The sequence below is a fragment of the Anguilla anguilla genome, chromosome 4, assembly GCF_013347855.1.
Source record: "Anguilla anguilla isolate fAngAng1 chromosome 4, fAngAng1.pri, whole genome shotgun sequence".
Lineage (NCBI taxonomy): Eukaryota > Metazoa > Chordata > Actinopteri > Anguilliformes > Anguillidae > Anguilla > Anguilla anguilla.
Window position 1 is genome coordinate 18,831,063 of NC_049204.1, and position 25,473 is coordinate 18,856,535.

The window sequence follows — 25,473 nt, forward strand, 5'->3', positions numbered from 1 at the left end:
TGGAAAACAGCCAGTCAACAGAATATCAAGATTTAGCAACAACAGTCATTGGATTCGTGAGTGAACCGTTGATCAATTCATAAAATCTCTTTCAGATAGCTTATTAGGTATTTTCGGCAGATTATTTAGCTTGAATTGCAATCAAATACTTTTGATGTCACGTAATGATTTTCACTTGCACAGTAGCTAGCTGGAAATTTAATGTTGGAATTAACATTAAGCTGTGAGTGTTTCTAGAATCCTTTTCCTTGTTTTGAATAGTGCATGACGTGGGTGAAAATGTGCTGCACAAGTCATTGCACTTTCCATTTGTAATACAAAAACATGCAGACGTTTTTCTTTTACATGTCTGGCAAATATAAAAACGCATTCAAACTGTTACTTCCCAAGAGTTCCGTAGATCCTTAATCTGACCATCAAAAATGTGATTACACACTTTTTGCCTTCATTTTTCTCTCGTGATTTTGACTGCACGTTTGCCGCCTGCTTTATGTGGCTGTAATTCAGTCTTGTAGAAGAAGATACAGAATCCTTTTGGAGCCAACCACAGAGCAACAAATGACAACAATTCTACTAACGATACAGATGATCTCTGTTATCCCTAATATGTGTATTTTAAAATCATGTGCAAATACACAGTACTACCATTCATCTTTCCTAAAAAAACCTCTCCAGAAGTGTGATAATGCTTTCCTTTTCTTGTTTTTTTTTTTTTTTTTAGTATGATGCCATTTTCAGCAGCCAATATGGGCTTCTTTTTGAGCGGACAGAAGTGCGATCATTCAGGTAAGTTAACAAAAATTCCACTCTGCTTTTACGTGTCGCCGCAGTGACCTTGCACTCTGAAAAATCGTTCATCGGATATCATAATTGTGAACTTGGATTAAATAATTCATTTTACTGAAATTTTCAATATTTGTCAAATGAATCGTTTAATCAGCAAGTGCATACTATGAATATATTTGCCGCAACAGATTTTCTTAAAAAGATCTTATGCACTTTGCTTGCTGTCCTATCAAAGTATTATACTGTTCCGTCTCGTTTTCATTCATTAGTCGCAGAGAAGAAGGGACAGCTGTAGAGGTGGCGCTGATTTTCAACGGGACCAGTTCAGAAACATTGCCCAGCACGGACGATGTCGCGAAGACATTGATAAGAGCAGTGACGGACCCCGATTCCACGTTAACAACTCAGTTCAATGTTACTGTGGTGGTTGACTCCATCCGCGTGCTAAGTAAGTTTTCTGCATGTATGAATATGTGATTGCATGTATGTAAGTGTTTGTGTATTCATTTGTGAAAACGTGTCCCTGTTCAGATTGTTTTCCTTGCATTCGTAGTACGGTTACATGATGTTTTTCTGGTGATTTTTGCAGATTTTCCTTAAGGTGTCAACATGCCTTTCCAAGCCTACTTTAATGTGTTCCTATTACCTTGACTGCAGATCCCACAACATCTACCACTTCTGAGGCTCCTTCCAATGGATCCACCGTGCCTGCAGCTAACACAATAGCTCCAGTCACTGCAACTCCCACAGCCTTCACTTCCATTGCAACAGGCGGAATCAGCAACTCTGCTGGAAATGCAACCACTGTTGCTGATTCCATCAGTCTGATAAGTAAGTTTATTAGTTCTTTTGTCTTTGTCTATGGATGTATGTATCTACAATTTGTGTGTAAAAGTCTGAATGTAACCATGTGAGTGAATGTGTTCATGTTCAGTATGTTCTCCTCACATTGATAGTACAATTGCGAGGTTTAATGAGGTATAATTACTGATATTTTCGATTTGAAATATCCTGAAGGTGTCAAATTTCTATTCCAATTCTACAAATGGGCCTAATTTAATGTGTTCCTACTACCTTGACTGCAGATCCCACAACATCTACCACTTCTGATGCTCCTGCCACTGGATCCACTGTTCCTGCAGCTAACACAATAGCTCCAGTCATTGCAACTCCCACAGCCTTCACTTCCATTGCAACAGGCGGAATCAGCAACTCTGCTGGAAATGCAACCACTATTGCTGATTCCATCAGTGTGATAAGTAAGTTTATTAGTTCTTTTGTCTTTGTCTATGGATGTATGTATCTACAATTTGTGTGTAAAAGTCTGAAAGTAACCATGTGAGTGAATGTGTTCATGTTCAGTATGTTCTCCTCACATTGATAGTACAGTTGCGAGGTTTAATGAGGTATAATTACTGATATTTTCGATTTGAAATATCCTGTCAAATTTCTATTCCAATTCTACAAATGGGCCTAATTTAATGTGTTCCTACTACCTTGACTGCAGATCCCACAAAATCTACCACTTCTGAGGCTCCTTCCAATGGATCCACCGTGCCTGCAGCTAACACAATAGCTCCAGTCATTGCAACTCCCACAGCCTTCACTTCCATTGCAACAGGCGGAATCAGCAACTCTGCTGGAAATGCAACCACTATTCCTGATTCCATCAGTGTGATAAGTAAGTTTATTAGTTCTTTTGTCTTTGTCTATGGATGTATGTATCTACAATTTGTTTGTAAAAGTCTGAATGTAACCATGTGAGTGAATGTGTTCATGTTCAGTATGTTCTCCTCACATTGATAGTACAATTGCGAGGTTTAATGAGGTATAATTACTGATATTTTCGATTTGAAATATCCTGTCAAATTTCTATTCCAATTCTACAAATGGGCCTAATTTAATGTGTTCCTACTACCTTGACTGCAGATCCCACAAAATCTACCACTTCTGAGGCTCCTTCCAATGGATCCACCGTGCCTGCAGCTAACACAATAGCTCCAGTCACTGCAACTCCCACAGCCTTCACTTCCATTGCAACAGGCGGAATCAGCAACTCTGCTGGAAATGCAACCACTATTGCTGATTCCATCAGTGTGATAAGTAAGTTTATTAGTTCTTTTGTCTTTGTCTATGGATGTATGTATCTACAATTTGTGTGTAAAAGTCTGAATGTAACCATGTGAGTGAATGTGTTCATGTTCAGTATGTTCTCCTCACATTGATAGTACAATTGCGAGGTTTAATGAGGTATAATTACTGATATTTTCGATTTGAAATATCCTGTCAAATTTCTATTCCAATTCTACAAATGGGCCTAATTTAATGTGTTCCTACTACCTTGACTGCAGATCCCACAAAATCTACCACTTCTGAGGCTCCTTCCAATGGATCCACCGTGCCTGCAGCTAACACAATAGCTCCAGTCATTGCAACTCCCACAGCCTTCACTTCCATTGCAACAGGCGGAATCAGCAACTCTGCTGGAAATGCAACCACTATTGCTGATTCCATCAGTGTGATAAGTAAGTTTATTAGTTCTTTTGTCTTTGTCTATGGATGTATGTATCTACAATTTGTGTGTAAAAGTCTGAATGTAACCATGTGAGTGAATGTGTTCATGTTCAGTATGTTCTCCTCACATTGATAGTACAGTTGCGAGGTTTAATGAGGTATAATTACTGATATTTTCGATTAGAAATATCCTGTCAAATTTCTATTCCAATTCTACAAATGGGCCTAATTTAATGTGTTCCTACTACCTTGACTGCAGATCCCACAACATCTACCACTTCTGATGCTCCTGCCACTGGATCCACTGTGCCTGCAGCTAACACAATAGCTCCAGTCATTGCAACTCCCACAGCCTTCACTTCCATTGCAACAGGCGGAATCAGCAACTCTGCTGGAAATGCAACCACTATTGCTGATTCCATCAGTGTGATAAGTAAGTTTATTAGTTCTTTTGTCTTTGTCTATGGATGTATGTATCTACAATTTGTGTGTAAAAGTCTGAATGTAACCATGTGAGTGAATGTGTTCATGTTCAGTATGTTCTCCTCACATTGATAGTACAGTTGCGAGGTTTAATGAGGTATAATTACTGATATTTTCGATTTGAAATATCCTGTCAAATTTCTATTCCAATTCTACAAATGGGCCTAATTTAATGTGTTCCTACTACCTTGACTGCAGATCCCACAACATCTACCACTTCAAAGGCTCCTGCCACTGGATCCACCGTGCCTGCAGCTACCACAACCACTACTCTCACTAGAACTACCACACACTTCACTACCACTAAAACAAGCAGAGGTAGTAACTCTGCTGTGAACACCACCACCATTACAGCTACAAATCGTCCTGCTCCCATTTCAGTTTTAGTTCTGGAAGTGACCCTGGTATTTCCATTCGAGCCTGCACTGGAAGACAACCAGTCACCCCAATTTAAGGCTTTAGCAGCACAAATTGTTGCTTTGGTAAGTCCATCTTTCTGTGCTTCTTGCTTGCTTTTGATTTTCAATGTTTAATCTGATGTTTATTGCAGTTTTTATTGGTGTATTCATCTATGATCAAACTTAGTCTTCCAAAAACTACTACCTTAACTACAGTAGTCTTTTCTGAATGCTATATCTGAAGTATTACAATTCCTCTTTTCTTGTCTTATTGCACAGTTTGATGCAGTTTACAGAGGAAGATATGGGCTTTTTTTCATCAGAACTGTTGTCAGAGCATTCAGGTGAGTCTGAAATTGAATGCTGACATTGACAGCAAAATTGTAAAATGAGTTTTTGTTTTTAGGATACATTCAGGCATGTCACCATGCATCTAGTGATTTTACTGTATATGTTCTGTCAAAGTATGCAATGTTTTCCTTTTCAGGCCTCTTCGGGTCAGGATGTTAGGAACAGATGTGGAGGCAGACCTGATTTTCAACACCACCATGCCTGAAGCACTACCCAGCACTGAGGATGTGAAGAAAACCTTGCAAAGTGCAGTGACCAACCCAAATTCAACTATAACGAGTGAATTCAATATTACTGTAGTTGCCGAGTCCATACAAGTGATGAGTAAGTTGCTTCCTCTAATTACTTAAAATGCTGACACAAAATATAGAAACACTGCGCTTAAAGAAGATTAGTACTCTGAAAACTTTCAGTATCTGTGCCCTTTCTTCTGTTGTTGTTTCTCAGAGCCTTTTTCACCCTTTAAAATGTATTTTAAACAGTTATCTTTTTGACCACAAATGGTAACAGCCATCCGTAATTTCAAATACGGTATGCAAGCCAAAAAAATGTTTTTGTTTTTTTTGCATGAATATTACAATTTCATGTAGAAGAATACTTGATAATGAAATACATGTTCAAGCTGATTACAAAATTCTCACGGTAAATACTGTCCAGACTGTCCAGCATCAACCAAAGTCAGCAACAGTCTCCCAGACACAGGCGCGCAGGCACAGCATGCAACGTTTGGTTTTATATTTTATTTAATTTTTTTACATTGTATCCATTTATGCAGCTGGATATATACTGAAGCAATGCAGGTTAAGTAGGCTACCTTGCTCAAGGATACAACGACAGTGTCCTATTCCGCTCTCATGGCTCGTTCCCAGCCCGAACCACTGTAAAGAGAGCAAACTTTTTTATTTTTTGTCAGTGACATTCCATTTTCACAACCACAACATTTATTTTGCATTTTTGTATAGCCATTTCTGTGGATAAAATCGCATTTATAATTGTTATTTTCTGTTAAAAACATTTAATTCATATTCAGGGAGATAGCCAACTACTCGCAAGTTAGATGACACAGCCGTTTACTAATACCATCGCACCGTTTCAGGCTGGAAAATAACCCGTTAAACCAGAGAAATTGCCGAGTTGTCTTAGAATCTTTATCGCCGCAGAATGCAGCAAGGCTGGCAGCATCGGTATAGCAATGGAGGCCGCAACAAAACTTCAAGCACGTCACAATGGGTACAACAGCTGTTTTAGAATGTCATTGCATCGTTTTTGCAGCCCGGATCAAAATCGGCGTGACAGTACCAAATGAGACATTTTTTCAGTTTATGCTGCAGTGCCACATCCAAGACATTAAAACTGCAAAGATACACCTCCAACCTAAAATTGGTAGCCAGCTAAGTTAGGTAGGCCACATATTAAAGTAACAGGTTAGTATAGCTTGCTTTATATTAACTTACGTTTTAATGGAGGAATATTTATTTTTATTTATTTATTTTTTGGGAGCGGGGGGAATGTGTTATGGGTGGACGATTGGGGAATTAGATGAATTCTCAATATCCCTGTCATCAAAGCATATACAGTACATGGTTCACAGAGTTGGGCTGAACAACAGAAAACCCTCCCAACAGCGATGCATGAAACAGTGAAATTGCCCTTACGAGCTCTTCTGGTCAGGCACCAGACCAGTGCTGCGGAATCTGTAAAAGATTAGATCTCATTACTTGAGCATAGAATGTGATTGTAATTTTGGTTGCTGTTTTCTTATCTGCAATGTGCACAAAGTGCAGTTACCTCTCATGGCCACATGGTGCCATCTTTAATGTTAATGCACATTTGATATGGTTTTCATATGTTTACATTAGGTATTGGCTATGTTGTTATTTTAATGTTTATGCAAACAAAAAGTGCATAGTGCTGCTAATTTTATGTGTGGTTTTCAATATAAAACTTGGTGAAATGATTTCAGTGTGTGCATCAGAGGATTTTCAGCACATTTTAACAATACCGCAATAATATTGATAACCATGGTAATTTTGGTCACTATAATCGTGATATGAAGTTTTCATACCGTTACATCCTTAGTGTGCTGTAGCATTAAGATTTGTCTTCACTGGAACTAAGGGGCTTAGCCCAAACAATGAAAAACAGCCCCAGACCAAGGGGTGTCCAGATACCTTTGGTCATATAGTGTATGTAGGTATGAACTAACATATTTCGGAAGATGTAATAATTCTAACTTTATCACAAATGCAAATATTTTCTTAATTTATTTTTATGTGGGTTATTATTACATCTTCCATTTATTATGCTAAAAAGAAAAAATGTTGCATTGATTAAAATCTTTTTATAAATGCAGTGTTTCCATAATTTTTGCCAGTACTGTATATGTGTGTATTTACTACTGTGTGCGTTTGGGTGTAGCTGTATCTTATGTTTTCATGTACCTGCATGTGTGTGTGTGTGTGTGTGTGTGTGTGTGTGTGATTTTCTCTTATTGGTTCTGCTATTAAAACATGTCTCTTTCTTAATGATGATTGTTTGTTTACCTGAAGGTGTGAACACGTCTACAACACCCTCAACAAAACTGACAACAGCGAGTAAGTTGCCTCCTCTACCTACTTGTATGTATTTACAGTAACACTTTCCATTAAGGTTCCATTAAGTAGCATGAGTTAATGCATTAACTAACCTAAACAAAGAATGGACTAATGTATTAACAAGGCATTTGTTATTATGAACAAATCATTCAAGTCACGTTTCTTTTACTGATAGGAAACATTTAAGGAAGTCTTTCCTAACATTAACAGATTGTTCACTAATGTAACAATAGCATGAATATCACATAAAATACACCTACGAAACCTGCTTGCTCAATCTGTAGCTCCTATTCCAGCTATGCTAATGGCTTAGTTCACATGAATAACCGTTAATGGATTTGTTCATTTCTTGTTCAGCTTAGTTAATAAATTATAAAATAATAAACTCATGTTAGCTAATGGAATCTTAATGTAAAGTGTTACCGTATTTACTTGTGTGTGGTGTTTATATGTAACTGTGTATGTGTGTTTGTGTCTGATTTTCTCTTCTTCATACTACCATGAAAACATGTCTCTTTATGGTAATTGTTTACCCGAAGGTGTGGCCAATGCTTCTACAACAACCAAAGTAAAACTGACAACAGCAAAAGCCACCACCAGAGCAACCACCACACCGTCCAGCGCCAAACCTGCGACTGCAGCACCCACCTCAGCCAGCACTGCTACCCCAAGTGCAATTGTCCAGATAGAGTTTACTTCAAGAGAAACATTTGTGCCTGATCTCTTAAATCAAAATTCAAAAGCTTTTCAAGCCAGATCAAAACTCACCAAAGAACAGGTGGGTCTCTTTTAATCTTTTTAAACTATTTAAGGGAAAATAGTTTACTGTATGTTGATAAAAGATTGTCCTAGATTCAATCAAATGCTTTTAGCCACTGTTCTAGCATAGGCCAAATAACTTTAATGTGGCTTACTTATTCAGCATTGTGACCACTTGCTTTACAAAATGTATATTTTAGATTTTTATTTTATATTTTATCTGTATTAAAGAAGCATGAAATTGTTGCTTCTCATATGAATGATTATTTTTGACAATTGGAAAATGCAGTCCATTTGATATGGAGAGTCAATTCAAAATGCACTCATAATATCAAAAGGGCTACATATACAGTATTAGTGCCTACCACTACCTATAATGTACTATAAACTTCAGGTCATTCCTGAAATCTAGGGCTCTATTTTCTGGAATCATTGTTGCACACTGTATGGGCGGAGCACATACTGGAGGCACAGTGGCCATCGCTACTGAATGTTGGTATTTTCTCGAAGCATGTGGTGCTGATGGAAAATGGGTTGTATTAGGCTGAATATATTGTCAATGGGTCCCTTTAAGAGCCCTGTGCTTTTTGTCCTGGGATACTGCCTTCTGTGGACTACCACTGCAATGTAAGACAAGGATAGAAAAAGAAAAAGATCATCAGAAGAAGCTTCTCCCAAGAGATGTCGGAGTGCTTGTGTAGGAGGTGTTGAGTAGGGCTGCCACTTTTCCAAAAATTGAGTTTGAAGGAATTTCATAAGAGAAATTCATTCTCATTTTCTACTGTCAAAATTTCAATGAAACATTGCCTAAATGTATAATTGTTATGGCCCAGTTTTAATCTGTAATTAATCCTGTATCTTGAAGTTTTATTTATTTTTAAATATTGTATTTATTTGCTTATCACAAAAACTAAACAAAAATACCAATAACGGAAAAAACAGAGCAGCAGCAAATAAATTAGTAAATAAACAATAAATAAAAATAAACAACTGCTAGTCTGTACAAACCTATTAGCCAGGTTACAATACACATCACACTTTAGATTCATTTAGGTAAGAAAGAAATGGTCCCCCAGTTAGCAGAAAGTTTTTGGAAGCAGGTAGTCCTCATGATTCTGTGTTCCTCCATTTGTATACAACAATCCATCTTTGAAAACAAGGGGGACCTTTAGCTACCATCATCCCAGAAATCTTAGACTTCTGCATGGCAATGGGCAGATGCGTAGTGGACTCCAAGCAACCAAGGAGGGCAATTCCAGCCTCAGGCTCAATGTCCAATTCAAATGCTTTAGAATAACAGTTTAAAATATTTGTCCAGAAGAATATATGTTGTGTATAAGCTGGTCTCTGCTATTAATGGAGCAGGTATGAATTCAAGACTGACTCTCACTCCATACATACCCGGATATTTATATACCCAATTCATCACCCATTGGTGTGTACACGGAGGACTCAGGTGTATTGAAACACTTCTGATCTGATTGAAGATTCTAGCTGAGCTTTCAGCATGAAGATTTGGTTGGTTAATCTATTGGGCCATGGTCTGTAACAATGAGCCCATGGCTGTATTAATTGCTGTATCTAGCCACAGACTCTTCTACCCATGAAACCCCATACAAGACAGTACCCCGGGACCACATGCAGTATAACTACAGCCATAAGCAATTAAAAACAGAAATAAATGCAGGAATTAACATAATAAAAAGAAAAAAGACAATGACTGATAAATGCAATGTATGCATTTTTCCTGCTTGGGGGATTTATATCAAAGTCAAATTGGACAGCACATGATCCATGAAAACCGTTGATTGGCTTTTGAATAGGTTACGATCCTGTGTGAATTGCTTTGGAAAAGCCCTGAAATTATCAATTTGCCTCTATGCTTGGCTACAACTTGAACCATAGACCTGGTTCGAGCAGATGGGCGGAGCAGACTTGAATTGGAAACTGCTCTGACACTCTGACAAATTGCAGTGCACTGCGTGATCTTCACTGCATACCCCCAACAGCATATCTGCAACCTCAGCACACAGTGGGTCTCCAAATTACCAAATGAGCTCAGGTGCATCAAAATCCATGACAAAAATACCACTTCACCAGTGCGACCGATCCCCACACGCTATGCACTGACCAGAAAATAGAGTCTTTAGTGTTATTTTTTGGTAGATTTATGTCACGTATGCACTCTCATAACTTTTGTTTATTTAATAATTTGCTACACTTATGTCATATAGTTCTGAAGTAATTAAAGTATCAGTTGTAAAATGATGACAGCAAAACAGCATATAAAGATCACGCAAAAATTTTCTTCACAGATTGAACCGATTTTCAGACGTGCATTCAGTTCCTTCATCCAATTGAATATACGAAGTTTCAGGTAATTTCCTTCATTTATCTGATGTGAACTTAAATTCATTAATACTCTTGAACTTTTGGTTGTGAAGGTGAGGGGTTGAAAAAAACATTTTTGTTTGTGTGAAAAATATTATAATACTGAGTTTGTGTCTTATCTGTGTCCAGGGAAGGATCAATTGTCACAAATGCAGATATGACCTTCAAATCTTCAGAATCACTACCCAGCAATGACCAAATTCTCAGCACCCTCAGAAATGCCATCTTGAATTCACAAATCTCTTTTGACATTGATCCCGACTCCATTAAACTGACATGTGAGTTTTACAATCACTGTTGCTATTATTCTTGGAAACATTGAGATAACACTGTAACACTCTTTACAAAGAACAGGGCTTTACTGTCATGTTTGAATGCAAGAAATTTTGAAACCACTGAAATGTCAAATACATCTTCATCCCTGTGCAGGAGATTTGACTTTTTTTTTTTTTATCTCACTTTGATTTCTTGAATCTCTTTCCATTTCATATCCAGCTGCGATCTCCAGTGGAGTCTCCGATATGACCAGCGTGCTCACAGCCTCCTCTCTGGCCATGGTGTCACTGCTGCTCTCCCACTGTTGGTAGACTCAACTGCAGACTACTCGCTGAGACGCTGCCATTGGAAAATAGACATTAAATGGATATATGTACTGTAGTACAATACCATGCAAATAGATCATAAAAATGGGGTCATGATGCATACACATCATTTTGATCAAAATTGTATTGATTATACACAAATATACAAGGGGGTTTACCTGGTTTGTTAGAAAAATAATTATTAATATTGCTATTTTGTTGATTTTACTGTTACTTGTAATGTGATAATTACATCCTGTGTAGTATGTATTCCAATCATCCACCCTTGCAGAAAAGTATGATTACACGCACACATAGATAAATGCACATGCACACATACAACCTACACACAGACACATGCGCACACACACAAACACATACAAACACACACGCATGCACACACAAACACACATACTTGATACTGTTCTGTTGTTTTTTTGTTGTTTTGTTTTTTTAATTAAATAAAAGAAATCAGAGCTGAATCAAATATATGCTCCTCCCAAAATTTCTAAAGATGCTACATAATTAAAGAGGAAGGAGGAGGGAAACGAATGCTTGCTTATACAATCTAAATAAAATACAATGAAATAATTGTTTTGTTTTGTTTTTTGTCTTTAAAATGGAAAAGAGTGGGGGAAATTTCTGACAAGTTGTTTGAAACTAATAGACTTATCCCTGGTGGTTAAATTAACATGCCTTAGCACCCATGCAATTCAAAATGTATGAAATATAAAACAAGAAAGCTTTTTTATGGTTTTATGGTATGTAAATGGGACAGTTTTATGGTATGTAAATGGGACAGTTTTTTCTCTCAGGCTCATTAAATTTATCAGTCTTTTATTTTTCTTCAATACAATTAAAATCATATGTACTCATAATATAAATGTCTGTCTACTGCAAGTAAAACTGAAATGACCTGTAACTGGAAAATTGAGTCATTATTTTTATATTGAGTAATCAAAATGTGTTACTCAACGTGATTGGAAACAGTAAATAGAGTAAATATATTTTCGAGAAACCTCTGAAAAGGATATGATTTCTTAAACACATTTTAGAAAATCAAACCATAGATTAGTAAAGGCCAAGTCTTATATATCCCATTCAAAATAACAAAATACCTAGCAAATTCAGAAGGGAGATAGGAAGGGTTATATGTGTTTTCATTTCTATTACACAGCTGATGAAAACTCAAACCTTATGACCATTATGAGTTTAATATGATTTAATATTAAATCAATCTAAAGGTGGTTTTATATCAGGAGTAGATTTAAAACTTGTCCAGAATTCAATATTGAATGGCCAAAATGCCTCAATGCATAAATATGAAAAAGCATGAAGAACCTGTTCAGAAACAGACTTGTTTGACGCATGGCGAGCTCTACACCCAACCATCAAAGCCAATTCTCATTACTCTACATGGCATTATCATTGCACTAGACTCATTCTTTGAAAAAATTTCAAGAGTGAACGATGAACAGTACAATAGGTCAGATCAACAACAATAGGTCAGATCAACATCTCTAGGATTTACAGAGAATGGTCCGAAAAAGAGAAAATATCCAGTGAGCGGCAGTTCTTTGGGCGAAAATGCCTTGTTGATGGCAGAGGTCAGAGGAGAATGGCCAGACTGGTTCGAGCTGATAGAAAGGCAACAGTAACTCAAATAACTACTCGTTACAACTGAGGTATGCAGAAGAGCATCTCTGAACGCACATGTCGAACCTTGAAGCAGATGGGCTACAGCAGCAGAAGACCAACCCAGTACTAGCAAGGTGTACCTAATAAAGTGGCCGGTGAGTGTATATGTATACATACATACCTGTACATACAGTACATATACATACACAACTTATTTCTCAATGAGACCCTAGATCATTGAGCTGTGAAAGTGGATATGGCCATGCCCTTTCACATACATGCTTGTAACTTTAATACAGTTTGATGAAATATCGCCTAACATCGTAGACATGTTTTCACACATTGAATTTGTGGCAGTAAAAAGTGTGTTGACAGCTGAACACTCGCTGTATTTAAACTTACAGTAACAGAACTACATTCTTTAGGTTCCTGATTAGTTGTCATATCTAGTCACACTCAACCCATTCATGTAAATGTAGCAATCGGTCCCACCCAGACACTCAACGTCATTCCATGTATTGTTCATTGACTGGTCTCAGACAGGTGTATCTTACCTGTCATAATCCCCTTCTCACCCAAAGTCCGCAATTGTCTGTAAAACAACCAACTGTGAATGTTAACCATTATAATGACAAAAGCCAATAATCTTTCTTCATGTTAGTTATTCCAATTCTTACAAAACAGCATCAGTGGTGACACTGTATCCAGCTTAATTATCTATTTGGAATGGACCCTTTGATTAAAAAATGGAACTTGAGTAAACATTTTCTTTCTACATGAGGGGTATTATGACAAGATCCATGGAAAACATAGTTGTACTTCATATTTTATTTGTGAATATAAGCACTTACAATCATTGAAGTATTCAAATAGATGTACTCAACTGAAGTAAATATACATATTTTTTCATATATATGAATAGAAAATATTTATATATTTCTTAATATTCACAGATAACACCTCCCCCCCCCCCAAAAAAAAAAACAATAAAACAAATTAGATTTGACAGTATTTACATATTAACAAGGTGATAGGTAAAATAATTAAAATATATGTTATAAACCAACATTTATTCAGTAGTTTCTGAGCAACAAATGAGTTTTGCATGATAGAGGAGCGGAATTCCAAATGAGGAATGTTTAATATCCAATTGTATATATAAATTGACAACATCAAACAAGTTATAACTAAAGAATTGGCTCAAATAACAACAGAAAAATGGAATTAATGAATAATTAATTATAGAAAATTACCTTTCAAGAGTCAGGTTAAGTAACTTAGAGACCTGCATAAAGGTGGAGTAATTCCAGATAATCCAAAAAGAAAATTTACCCTTTTCCTCAACAAAGGGGAGGTTTCAGGTTATGTAATGCAAAGGGTGCAGTTAAGGAAGCACATTATGTACTGCATTACAATGTCTTTGGTATGATGCTTTAAAACTACCATAGCTTTAAAGCTATAACTTTCTGTATTGCAAGGTTAAACTGCAATGTTCACAATAAAGCAGTGGTCATCAATTCATAGAGAAAAGAGCAACTGTATACTAATACATTATAAAAACTGACTTGTACATTCCTTTCGCACAGAGGGAGTCAGACACCTATGGATGAGGTGAATGAGAGAGAAAAGACATGCAGCTGTATTGGTTTATAAGTGTGAGTGGCACTCCTACAGAGGGGAAAAAGCTGTAACTCTGGAGGAGGGGCTAGATATTAGAAGTTGTGGTGGAGACTTACAGAACAGGTGAACAGGAGGCTTGAGAAGAAACAAGCACGAAACCATCCAGAACCACGGTGCAGCTCCTGCGCATGCGTCCTACTAAGGTTGTCCGTGAGTGAGTGCGTGACCACAATTTGCGAGGCATAGCCCACGGCGGCATCCTGTGCGGCACCGTGGGAAAAAGCAGGGAACTGAAAACAAAGGGTGGATCAGAGAAAGGGATACAAGAAGTGGAGCAGTTTCTCAGGATGACATGGCCAATCTGGTTGCATGCTTTGTGCTTAGGGAGTTACTGTAAGCATGGTCAGGTCAAAGGGATGGAACAACATGAAACTTTCGGTTGCATCAGTACTTCCCTTGGCGACTCCCCCAATTAACTGAAAGAATGTTGTAAAGGAGCAGAATTCATTTAAAGACTTTGCTCTCACTTAGGTTATGACAAACAAGTTATTTGGAGAAGCACCAAAATGACGCAACGGTTGTGGAAAACATTATTTGCATGAGATATCCAACAGTTGTTGTAATGGTGTGATATGCTGCACCACAACATTTTATGCATTTACTTTCCATAATCCTGAAAGCAATCATAATAAATATGCCTGAAAATAACGCTAAAATTATGCAAAATGACAAACGATGCCAATTCTTGATCAGCATGGGGCAAGGGTCAGTATCCATGTAAAGACACTGCAGTCTTCTGTTATCAGCAGGTCCCGCCTTTCTCAAGCCTGTGCATATACTCTGCCTGTCAGATTATTTGATGTACAAGATGGAAAATACAATTGTGTGCCATTCAAAGCTTTGGCAGTGGATAGATCATATGGTCATCACTAATGGCTTTACCTGTTAGACCTGTTTGAGCCTTTTATCAAACTACAACTGGCCCCAGTCCAATTGGTGCTTACACTTCTATCCAACCATAGCAGATACAGCTTCAGTCATAGGCTAGTTGGCATTCAGATTTTAAGTCTTCTGCTGTTTCCTTTTATATTTTCATTATGGACTTTATGCAGCACTGTTCCATGTATTGTAATTACACAATCACAAGATGAAATTGAAAATGAAGCTTAGGAAGTCTTGACTAGTTTGCTTGGAAAAAGAATCAATTTTTTGCAACACCACAGCAGCACTAACAATCTAATAAAAACAAAGGAAACTGTTTGAAAAATATTTATGTATTTACTCCATTAATATTATATTTTACTCCATTCTTGTCTGAGCTTCAAAATTGTACACCATGACAAAGGTTAAAATTCTCTTCTGACAGCTGGGAGCAAAGAATGAGCACTTGTGCAACAAACACAATGGGAAAACCTACCCCTCATAGGGGTTGTGACAGCCTTCATTACAAACTTCATCACACCCGGAGGAAGGATGTCACAGCTGCTAGGTGTGGATGATCTCTCTTTTGTGCATTGTCTTATGCGACTTCTGATCTTTTCCTTTTTTATTGTTCTGTCAAAATAAGGATGTTTTAACCTTTTCAAGTGTACCCAAAAGAATGCATTGCATTTCTTTTGTGGGCAAGTTTAATCTCTAACTGGTAAATGTGAAATTTTGACCTCTCAACTGTCTACACCAAAGAGGACATTGTATTATTGAGAGGCAGGGCAAAAAGTTTTGCAGTGATTACCACATATGGGGGTTGAACCTTGAATGTACTGTATAATTTTAGCAAGCCATCAACATATAATATATTGAATAATGTTGACTAACTCAGCCATACCATCAGATTTAAACTGTACTTAAACACTTTTAAAAAACCATCTTTGTGCCACAATATCCTGTTTTTATTATAATTTTATATGAACACATTTGAGCTGAAAATTCTGCCTGAAAGATGTTCTTTCCAAGGTGGATAATCCACTAAATTATCCACTAAATCATATACCCAAGTCAATGGCTGCTATATGGTTTAAAAAGCTTGATACATGTACGGTCACAAAAGTATTACAGTTTTTTCCGCCAGTCTTTCTGTTTTATTTTTTACAGGACAATTTTTTTTTTTTTTTTTTACAAACGGATTTCAAAATAAAAAACCATTTAAAGCAAAACATTTCAGTTCTATGCCACAACCCTATAAACAATGCAAATCAATGCGTTTTAATCAAACATAGTTGACGGAGATACATTTTATATGGGTGTGAAGCAAACCTAATCATTACATTACAAGTTAGCAGTCGCTTTACACTACACATAGCAGACACACATACAGTGATATAGAACTCTCAATCTAACTCTCAGGAATACAAAAATGTGATATCACCAAGTAGGCACAGAGGCACATTAATCAGTAAGTGTAATGTTAACCTAACAAACAACAATTTGTATCACAACTTAAAAAGTTCCACTAAACAGATAACCTTTACACAATCTTTACACAGCTACAACTATACAATTATTCAAAGGGAAAGCCAAAGAAAGAAAGAGAAAAAGAAAAGTTAACTAGATGGGGTGAGGGGAGCCATGGTCCAATCTGAATGGGTTAGTCTTCAGTTATGTGTTTGAATATGGGCTGGGTTTCTGCTGTTTTGATTGCAGTAGGAAACTCATTCCACCATCGGGGGGGCCAGAACAGATAGGAGTGGTGACCTGGATGCAGGGAGGTGGGAGGCGCCAGATCCCCAGAGGTAGCAGGAGTGGTCTGGTAGGTTTATAGGGTCTGATGATATTTTGAAGACAGAACAGAGTTGTCCCTTTTGCTGCCCAATGGGCTAACACTAAGGTTTTGAATTTGATGCAAGCTGAAATAGGCAGCCAGTGGAGGGAGATGAAAAGGAGAGTGACATGGCTGAGCTTCACGAAAGTTGTGACATGTGAGCAGCGATCTATGAGATGTGATCAATTTCTATTTTTTCGTAGAATTTTACGTAGAAATCTAAATTGCAAGCAAACATGTCACTGGAGCATTCACATTGGCAATCAGTAAATTTGCTATTGTTCTTCCTCTTTTTGGTTTTGTATCATACTTTTGCTTTTGTGCACACCATTGTGCCGCTCCTCTGCTCTGTGTGGGCTGGCCACAGGTGTCAGAAGCCAAGGTTTCATGGGGGTGGAGAAATTTCACTTGGGGTCAGAATTAATTATGACTACGAATACATTGTAATTTAAAAATGTAATTTTAATGATTTATTTTAACTATTGTGTCTCCCCAGTTCACCTAATTTAGCATAGACTTCATAGTAACGTTAGGCGTTGTGCTATTTGTAATATTCACATTAAACCTACCACTGTCACCTAGAAGCCATCCATCAGTAATATCACCTGTGACAAAGCAGTGACATAAATCACAGTTGCTCCAGTTGCAGTTGTGTGTGCTCCCAGGATATGTACCTACAGAATCGAATAGCCTCTGTAACTGGCATGACATACAGCTTGTATGTTTACAGAGGGCTCTACCATTTTATTCACACAAAAGTGTGTTTGTTTCCGCAGTCGGTGCCCTGATGGGCATTTGCAAACTATCAATTGCACCAAGGACTTTTCGGAAACCAAATAAGTGGAAGTTTCACCTGATGGCTGTGTTGGGGCCTGGGAAAATGAATGAAATTAGTATTTAAAAATTGTATTTTACAGATGCATCTGGACAGAGACTTCCTTATTCCACTGCAATGTCCAACAACCCCAGAAATCAGTTGGTTGCAAGGAAGCAGTCTGATACGTAGAGTTGTCAATAAAAAGACTGCTTAATGATTGAATTGAGCATGCTCAAATGGGTATTCAGTGACTGGCGTATTTTTTTATATCACTTTCCTGATTTGTGCCTTTCTAAAACTGTATTCACAAGTTGATTTGGAAGCTCCTTTGCCATCACGTGGAACCTGTGCTTGGAATTCACTATCAGACCGAAGGAACTGAAAAATACAGACCAATATTATTCGGTCACGGTGGCATAGTGGTTAGCACGCCTTACAGCAAGAAGGTTGTGGGTTCGAATCTCGTCTTGGCCCTTTCTGTGCGGAGTTTGCATATTCTCCTCGTGTTCTCGTGGGTTTACTCCGGGTACTCCGGTTTCCTCCCACACTGAAAGACATGCATGTTAGGTGCGCTCCTGCAGGTGCCCATGAGGAGGCAAGCCCTTGACCAAGGCACTTGCCTCGGAACTGGAGTTGGTACTCGGGTGCTGCACTGTGGCTGCCCACTGCTCCTAGGTAACTAAGGATGGGTCAAATGCAGAGGACAAATTACCCCACGGGGTTCAATAAAGTGTATCATATCATTTTCTTCTTCTTCTTCTTGAGGCCATTCAACTAATGCTGTGACTTTTTCAGCTGCTGAACTAATTTATGTTCACCATTGCAAATATTCTCATATTAAATGAATTATTTACTCACTAGGCTTTATAGCTGTACTTACTTACTAGGCTCTATAGGCATACGAATATTCATTTCTTTTTTTAAAGTGTCATGATTTCAAGCTCTGAAGCAACAAATTGGGAATACCACGCTAGGGTCTGAAGACTTTTACAATATTTTCTAACTTCTCTCACTCAATTTATACTGTCCAAGCATGGTATTGCTTTTTTTTTATCTGTAGGCGCTGTGACTTCAAGATGTTTAGTCTTGCACAAAACTAGAGGCCGGAGGTGCGCCTTTGTCAAAAATTTGGTTGTGTAACAATAATACTCACATAGGAGAAAATGACAGACAACCAAATGCATTTAAATTGTGTTATTTTTGGCATTTACTATTCAAAGTGTTGACATTTTTTTCATAAGCAGAACATTTTTGCAATTCTTTGAAATACCTTTCCCAGCAACAATGTGCAAAGAACAAAGATACTGAAAGTAATTATTTGCATGATGGAAGAGTACCCTTTACAAAAGGGGAAAAAGACATCAAGCCAGTATATCCTGTTCACACAGCATGGAAAGAGTGTGACAACTCAAATAAAGGTAACAACAGACTCACTGTGCTATAACATTGCCAATAATCACAAAAAGACTAAATATTACAAAAAATTACATTCCTCGCTACTTTTGTTGTTGGCGCATTTCCAGATTTCTGAATAGTACACTATGTATCAAGAATGAAATATGTTTTAAAAGAATAGAACTAGAGCAGTTGAATTGACTTCAATGGATGATATTTGTTATTTTGTAGTTTCTTATTAAAGAGGTCCAGGGAAATTCTAAATAAAAACAAAAATGTTCTCAAGGGGCAGAAACTTAGGTGAATGCTGTTGGAGGCCTACTGGAATTTTACCTTGCAAAATTAAACAAAAGGACATTGAAAGGGAACTGCTCCTCCATAATTATTATTATTATTTTTAAAAAATATGAATACAAAATTACACAATACAAAGTACAGTACGACAATGCATCACAGTAACAAACAAAAAAATAGGTAATTCTTTATATGTACATACTTACATATAAAGGATGAGGAACAAGACAGACAAGACATGATGGGACAAGACAGACAAGACCAGACAGACACATTGTGTTTTCTCTTGTAAGTTTGTTAGAGCAGAAAGAAAAAAGAAAAAATAAATAAGTAGAAAAATAAATAAATAAAAGTAGAAAAGAATAATAATACTTATAATTATTGTATGGATGCGAGTCATACAGTCAGGTCCATAAATATTTGGACATTGATAAAGTTATTGTTATTTTAGCTGTCTACCGCAGCATATTGGAGTTGAAATTAAATAATGAATAGGAGCTCAAAGTGCAGACCTTCAGCTTTAATTTGAAGGTATTTACATTCAAATTGGGTGAACTGTGTAGGAATTATAGCACTTTTTATATGCGGTCCCCCCCTTTTTAAGGGACCAAAGGTAATTGGACAATTGGCTGCTCAGCTGTTCCATGCCCAGGTGTGTGTTATTCCCTCATTATTTCATTTACAAGTAAGCAGATAAAAGGTCTAGAGTTTATTTCAAGTGTGGGATTTGCATTTAGAATCTGTTAACTGTCAATATGAAGTCCAAAGAGCTGTCACTATCGGTTGAGCAAGCCATCATTAGGCTGAAAAAAAAAAAAAAAAAACCCATCAGAGAGATAGCAAAAACATTAGGTGTGGCCAAATCAACTATTTGGTACATTCTTAAAAAGAAAGAATGCACTGGTGAGATCAGGAACACCAAAAGGCCAGGAAGACCACGGAAAACAACTGTGGTGGATGACAGAAGAATACTTTCCCTGGTGAAGAAAAACCCCTTCACAACAGTTGGCCAGATCAAGAACACCCTCCAGGAGGTAGGCATATCTCTGTCAAAGTCAACAATCAAGAGAAGACTTCACCAGAGTAAATACAGAGGGTTTACCACAAGATGTAAACCATTGGTAAGCCTCAAAAACAGGAAGACCAGATTAGAGTTTGCCAAAAAAAAACATCTAAAAAAAAAAAGCCTGTACAGTTCTGGAACAACATCCTATGGGCTGATGAGACAAAGGTCAACTTGTACCAGAATGATGGGAAGAGAAGTGTATGGAGAAGGGAAGGAACTGCTCATTATCCAAAGCATACCACCTCGTCTATGAAGCATGGATGAGGTAGTGTTATGGCGTGGGTAAATGGACTGCATTTATATAGCGCTTTTATCCAAAGCGCTTTACAATTGATGCCTCTCATTCGCCAGAGCAGTTAGGGGTTAGGGGTTAGGTGTCTTGCTCAAGGACACTTCGACACGCCCAGGGCGGGGGCATGTGTGGCTGCCACTGGAACTGGTTCCCTTGTATTTATTGATGATGTGACTGCTGACAATAGCAGCAGGATGAATTCTGAAGTGTATAGGGCTATATTATCTGCTCAGATTCAGCCAAATGCTTCAAAACTCATTGGATGGTGCTTCACAGTGCAGATGGACAATGACCCAAAGCATACTGCGAAAGCAACCCAAGACTTTTTGAAGGCAAAGAAGTGGAATGTTCTGCAATGGCCAAGTCAGTCACCTGACCTGAATCCAATTGAGCATGCATTTCACTTGCTGAAGGCAAAACTGAAGCAAAAAGCCGCAAGAACAAGCAGGAACTGAAGACAGCTGCAGTAGGGGCCTGGCAGAGCATCACCAGGGAAGAAACCCAGCATCTGGTGATGTCTATGGGTTCAAGACTTCAGGCAGTCATTGACTGCAAAGGATTGGCAACCAAGTATTAAAAATGACAATTAAATTTATGATTATGTTAGTCTGTCCAATTACATTTGAGCCCCAAAAATTTGGGGGGGGGGCTATGTATAAAAATGGTTGTAATTCCGACATTGTTCATACAATATTTTTGAGAAAATCCTTAAATTAAAGCTGAAAGTCTACACTTAAATCACATCTTGATTGTTTCATTTTAAATCCATTGTGGTGGCGTACAGAACCAAAATGATGAAAATTGTGTCACTGTCCAAATACTTGTGGACCTGACTGTATATTAGGGGCCATTTGTGGAAAGAGGAATCAGCGTTGAAGGTACTGTAGAAAGGGGGACCAGGTGTTTTCATAGGATTTAATGTTGTTTTTCAAAGATGCAGTAAGTTTTTATATATATATTTTTTTATAGAAATTGATCAAGTTAAATAATCTTCCTGTGTTTTCTGAGGAATCGCCTCCCCTTAATGAAGCCAGTTTGATCTATGTGTATTAATGATGAAATTACAGATTCCAGTCTGAGCTTTGAGAGAGCTTTGCTCCTCCATAATAATGAAATAAACTGCAATGCAATCCTCTGGTATAGAATCTAAACTTGAATAACCAAAGTCAATTAAATCAAATCACAGTCAAAAAGCAATCCTAACTTATGGTCCAAAAATCAGAATTAAATTAATTTAAAAATGTATACATATTTTTTCCTCTTGTCCTCTTGATCCAAAATCAAGGTCAAATGGACCTGCTCAGAATTTTTATACATGCCACAGAGCATGATAGGATGTTAATTGCTTAATTGCTTCATGCAGTACACCTGTAAGGAAGCATCTGCATTCGTTATGTTTCTCCACTCATTTAATTTTTCACCCATCTGTGTTTGGGACAAAGACATCTTTTTTTCTTGATTTGGTTCTGTCCTCCACAATTTTATCATCGTAATCACATGGTTATTCTCAGCTTTTATTTAAGGGTATGTTCATACATTGTGGTTTCACCATGTAGAAATAACTGCATTTTTAGACATAATCCTCCATTTCAGGATCCAATCGTATGCTGACGAGAAAACATAAGGCAAGCCCCCGAGATTATAAATTGTGCTGGAATTTCTACATGGTGAAACCAAAGTGTATAAAATTACCCCATTAACAATACGGAGTTCACTGTATATATATATATATATATATATACATATACACTATACTATTTAATATATATATATATATTAAATGGTATAGCTGTGAAAAGTTGAAAGCATATCAATAAATATAAGATTAAATAACTTGCCATTAATTAAATGTACCAGGAAGAGCAAAGAGATTTATTAACATTTCCACAAAGCATGATAGCATAAGGAAAACTGGTGATGAAGGAAATTCCCCTCTTGGGGATGATTCAGTTGGTATATCAATAAGTGTCAGATAGCATATGATTTAAGGGTTTTATTAGGTGAGCCAGATAGGATTTTTTACCCACACAACAGAAGACACATGTAGCCATATCTACCTGCCTGGGTTGACACTGTTGGAATGCCAATAAGTATCAGATGAGATGATAAGTATTAAGGGTGAATTGATTATTTTATGAGGTTTTCCACATGGGATTTTCTACCCACAAAGAAGTTACATGTAGCCATTTCTATGCTGTGCATAACTCCCTTTAAAATTTCTTCAGAGGAATCACTCATTCATTTGTGTATTAAAGTGTGCACTTTGTTTGGGCATAACATCTTCAAAACAAAATGAACCAGTACGGAAGTGTTCGATTGAATACTACTTCAACAATGCAATGGTATATTACACACAAACAATTTTGCAAATAAGATTAATATTGCAATTGTTTTGCCAACACAATGCTTTGGCAAAGCTCTTTGTCTGTGTTTTTGGAAGACTAGAGTGAGGATGTGAGGGAATGTGAGAGTGCTGAATTGTTATTGTTGTTTTTGTTTAAGATAGTTATTGTTTCATGATTTCACACACACATACACATAAACATATATACACACATACCCGTGTGCATGTGTGCAAGTGTGTATGTGTGTTTGCGTGTTTGTGAAAATCATGAAAAGATAACTATATTAGAAAATAGTAAAGTTGTGAAAAGGTGACAGTGTATAAATAAATATAAGATTAAATTACTTGCCATTAATTAAATATACCAGGAAGTGCAAAGAAATGTATTAACATTCCAAATAGCAGGATAGCAGAATAAAAGCTGGTGAGGGAAATTCCCCTCTTGGGGATGACTTGTCAGTTAGTATAGGGAGTTAGTATGCCAGGAAGTATTGGATCAGATCATGTTTTAAAGGTGAATTATGTATGGCAGATTTTTTTACCCACACAACAGAAGCAGATGTACAGCAACCATTTCTTCCTTCTCAGAAGCTACCTGCTTGCATGCCCCGCATAGGAGTCTGATCCTCATATGATAGCAACACAATGTGTTGGTAAGGAAACAAATTCTTATCTTTGGGATGATATTGTTGGGATGTCAATAAGAATCTGATCAGATGATCAGTATTAATCTTACATATTAATCTCATACTAAGATTAATCATACTAATCTTAGTATGTTGTCTCCATGATAAAAATATATATATTTTTTTTTAGCATGAAATTTGATGACTTTTCCTGGAGTGACCCTACCATTAGAAAAAATGGTTACACATTAAATACACTTTAAAATAAAAGTGGTACACCATCAGGGTACAGAAGTTTTTCTTTTTTTAACCCTGAAGTTATGAAATCAAAGGTCAGAATCAAATATCAAAGATTATTCAAATCGCCACACATCTATTACAGCAAACAAGCGAGAATCCGCAATAGCTGCGACCGCACACACGCATGCATCCATGCACACACCCTCACACAAACACGTGACCTCTTCTTTGGCTCATGACCAACCTTTCCACAAAATCTTGTGCAAATCTGTGAATCCATTCGGGAGTTATGCGCCTTTTTGTGATAGGCCATGCCCGTCGTCACACCCCCTCTTGGTCAATTGGCTTGAAAGTTACTCAGCTCTACCTTCGGTCATGACCAACCTCCGTGTTAAATTTCAGCCTCCTGGGGCGAAAACTGTGGCCGCTACGGGGTGGGACACTTTTGTGGACCAACCAACCAAAAAACCGACCGACCGAGCTATAGAGCTGCCGGTGGCAGCAAAAAATAAATAAAATCAATTATGATGTTGTAGACTGAAGCAATACAGTCCATCTGGGTCATGAAGTAGGAAAGTTATTCACTGATTTATTGATGAGTTACAGGTTGTTCATGAGAAACATTGATTTAGGGTTTAAAATTCAATAAAGAGGTTTTTTCACAGGGGGTTTGGTGAGGGTGGGTCATTTTTTTTTTTTTTTTTAGAGTGAACACAAGATGCATGCATAATATGAAGACAACAAGACAGTTAAGGGTGAATTCATTGTTTTATGAGGTGCGCCAGATGGGATTTTCTACCCACACAGAAGTTAACGTAACATGAGGACATTTCTCCCGCCTCTGAGGCTACCCACATGCATGCCCTTAATAAGATTCTGGAAAAAGTAAACTCTACACCATGCATAACCTGCATCTTAAATTTCTCCTGATGAATCACTCATTCTTTTGTGTATTAAAGGATGTATTGTGTTTGGGCATACCATCTGTAAGACAAAATTAACCAGAACAGAAGTGTCCCATTGAATATTACTTAATCAATGCAATGGAATATATTACAAACAAAAAATAGTGCAAATAAGATTACATTTCAATAAAATTGCAATATCAAAGTTATTCTAATTATAATATCAGGTTATTCTCAAATATTAATCCGCAATATAAAATGACTGTAGGAACCATTGTTCTAACTATTGTTGTGATATACAGTGGTATATTCAAAAGTATTGTATTGACAACTGTTATTTTTATGTTTTCTTGTTGTTATACATGTATACACCCCGCCCCCCCCCCATATTTTTTATACAAGGGTTAATATCTAATTCTACCTTTTAATAACATTCATGTCATTCCTACTGTATCATGTGTGCAATCAATAGAGGGAGCTTACCAATGAATGCTGGCTGAAGCGGATTCATTTTACCATGTTTTTTTTTTTTTTTTTAACTTCAGGTTTTTCCAACTCGCCCACTTTTGGTTTAGGACGTCATTGGTAATTAACATACACTACAGGAGATCATAGGACAAG

General features: G+C 37.2%; 1 protein-coding gene across 1 annotated transcript in view; it reads left to right on the plus strand.

Annotated features, from left to right (window-relative positions):
- Positions 1-11,448, plus strand: part of LOC118225235 (flocculation protein FLO11-like) — a 46,630-nt gene extending 35,182 nt beyond the window's left edge. The window contains exons 20-35 of the mRNA XM_035413350.1: positions 722-786; positions 1,056-1,234; positions 1,444-1,617; positions 1,872-2,045; positions 2,294-2,467; positions 2,716-2,889; positions 3,138-3,311; positions 3,560-3,733; positions 3,982-4,265; positions 4,461-4,525; positions 4,669-4,856; positions 7,082-7,126; positions 7,666-7,904; positions 10,201-10,262; positions 10,406-10,554; positions 10,772-11,448. Coding sequence (XP_035269241.1) covers positions 722-786; positions 1,056-1,234; positions 1,444-1,617; positions 1,872-2,045; positions 2,294-2,467; positions 2,716-2,889; positions 3,138-3,311; positions 3,560-3,733; positions 3,982-4,265; positions 4,461-4,525; positions 4,669-4,856; positions 7,082-7,126; positions 7,666-7,904; positions 10,201-10,262; positions 10,406-10,554; positions 10,772-10,863 — 2,412 coding nt within the window. The 3' untranslated portion in view covers positions 10,864-11,448. The remainder of the gene's footprint in view (positions 1-721; positions 787-1,055; positions 1,235-1,443; positions 1,618-1,871; positions 2,046-2,293; positions 2,468-2,715; positions 2,890-3,137; positions 3,312-3,559; positions 3,734-3,981; positions 4,266-4,460; positions 4,526-4,668; positions 4,857-7,081; positions 7,127-7,665; positions 7,905-10,200; positions 10,263-10,405; positions 10,555-10,771) is intronic.
- Positions 11,449-25,473: the final 14,025 nt, after the last annotated feature.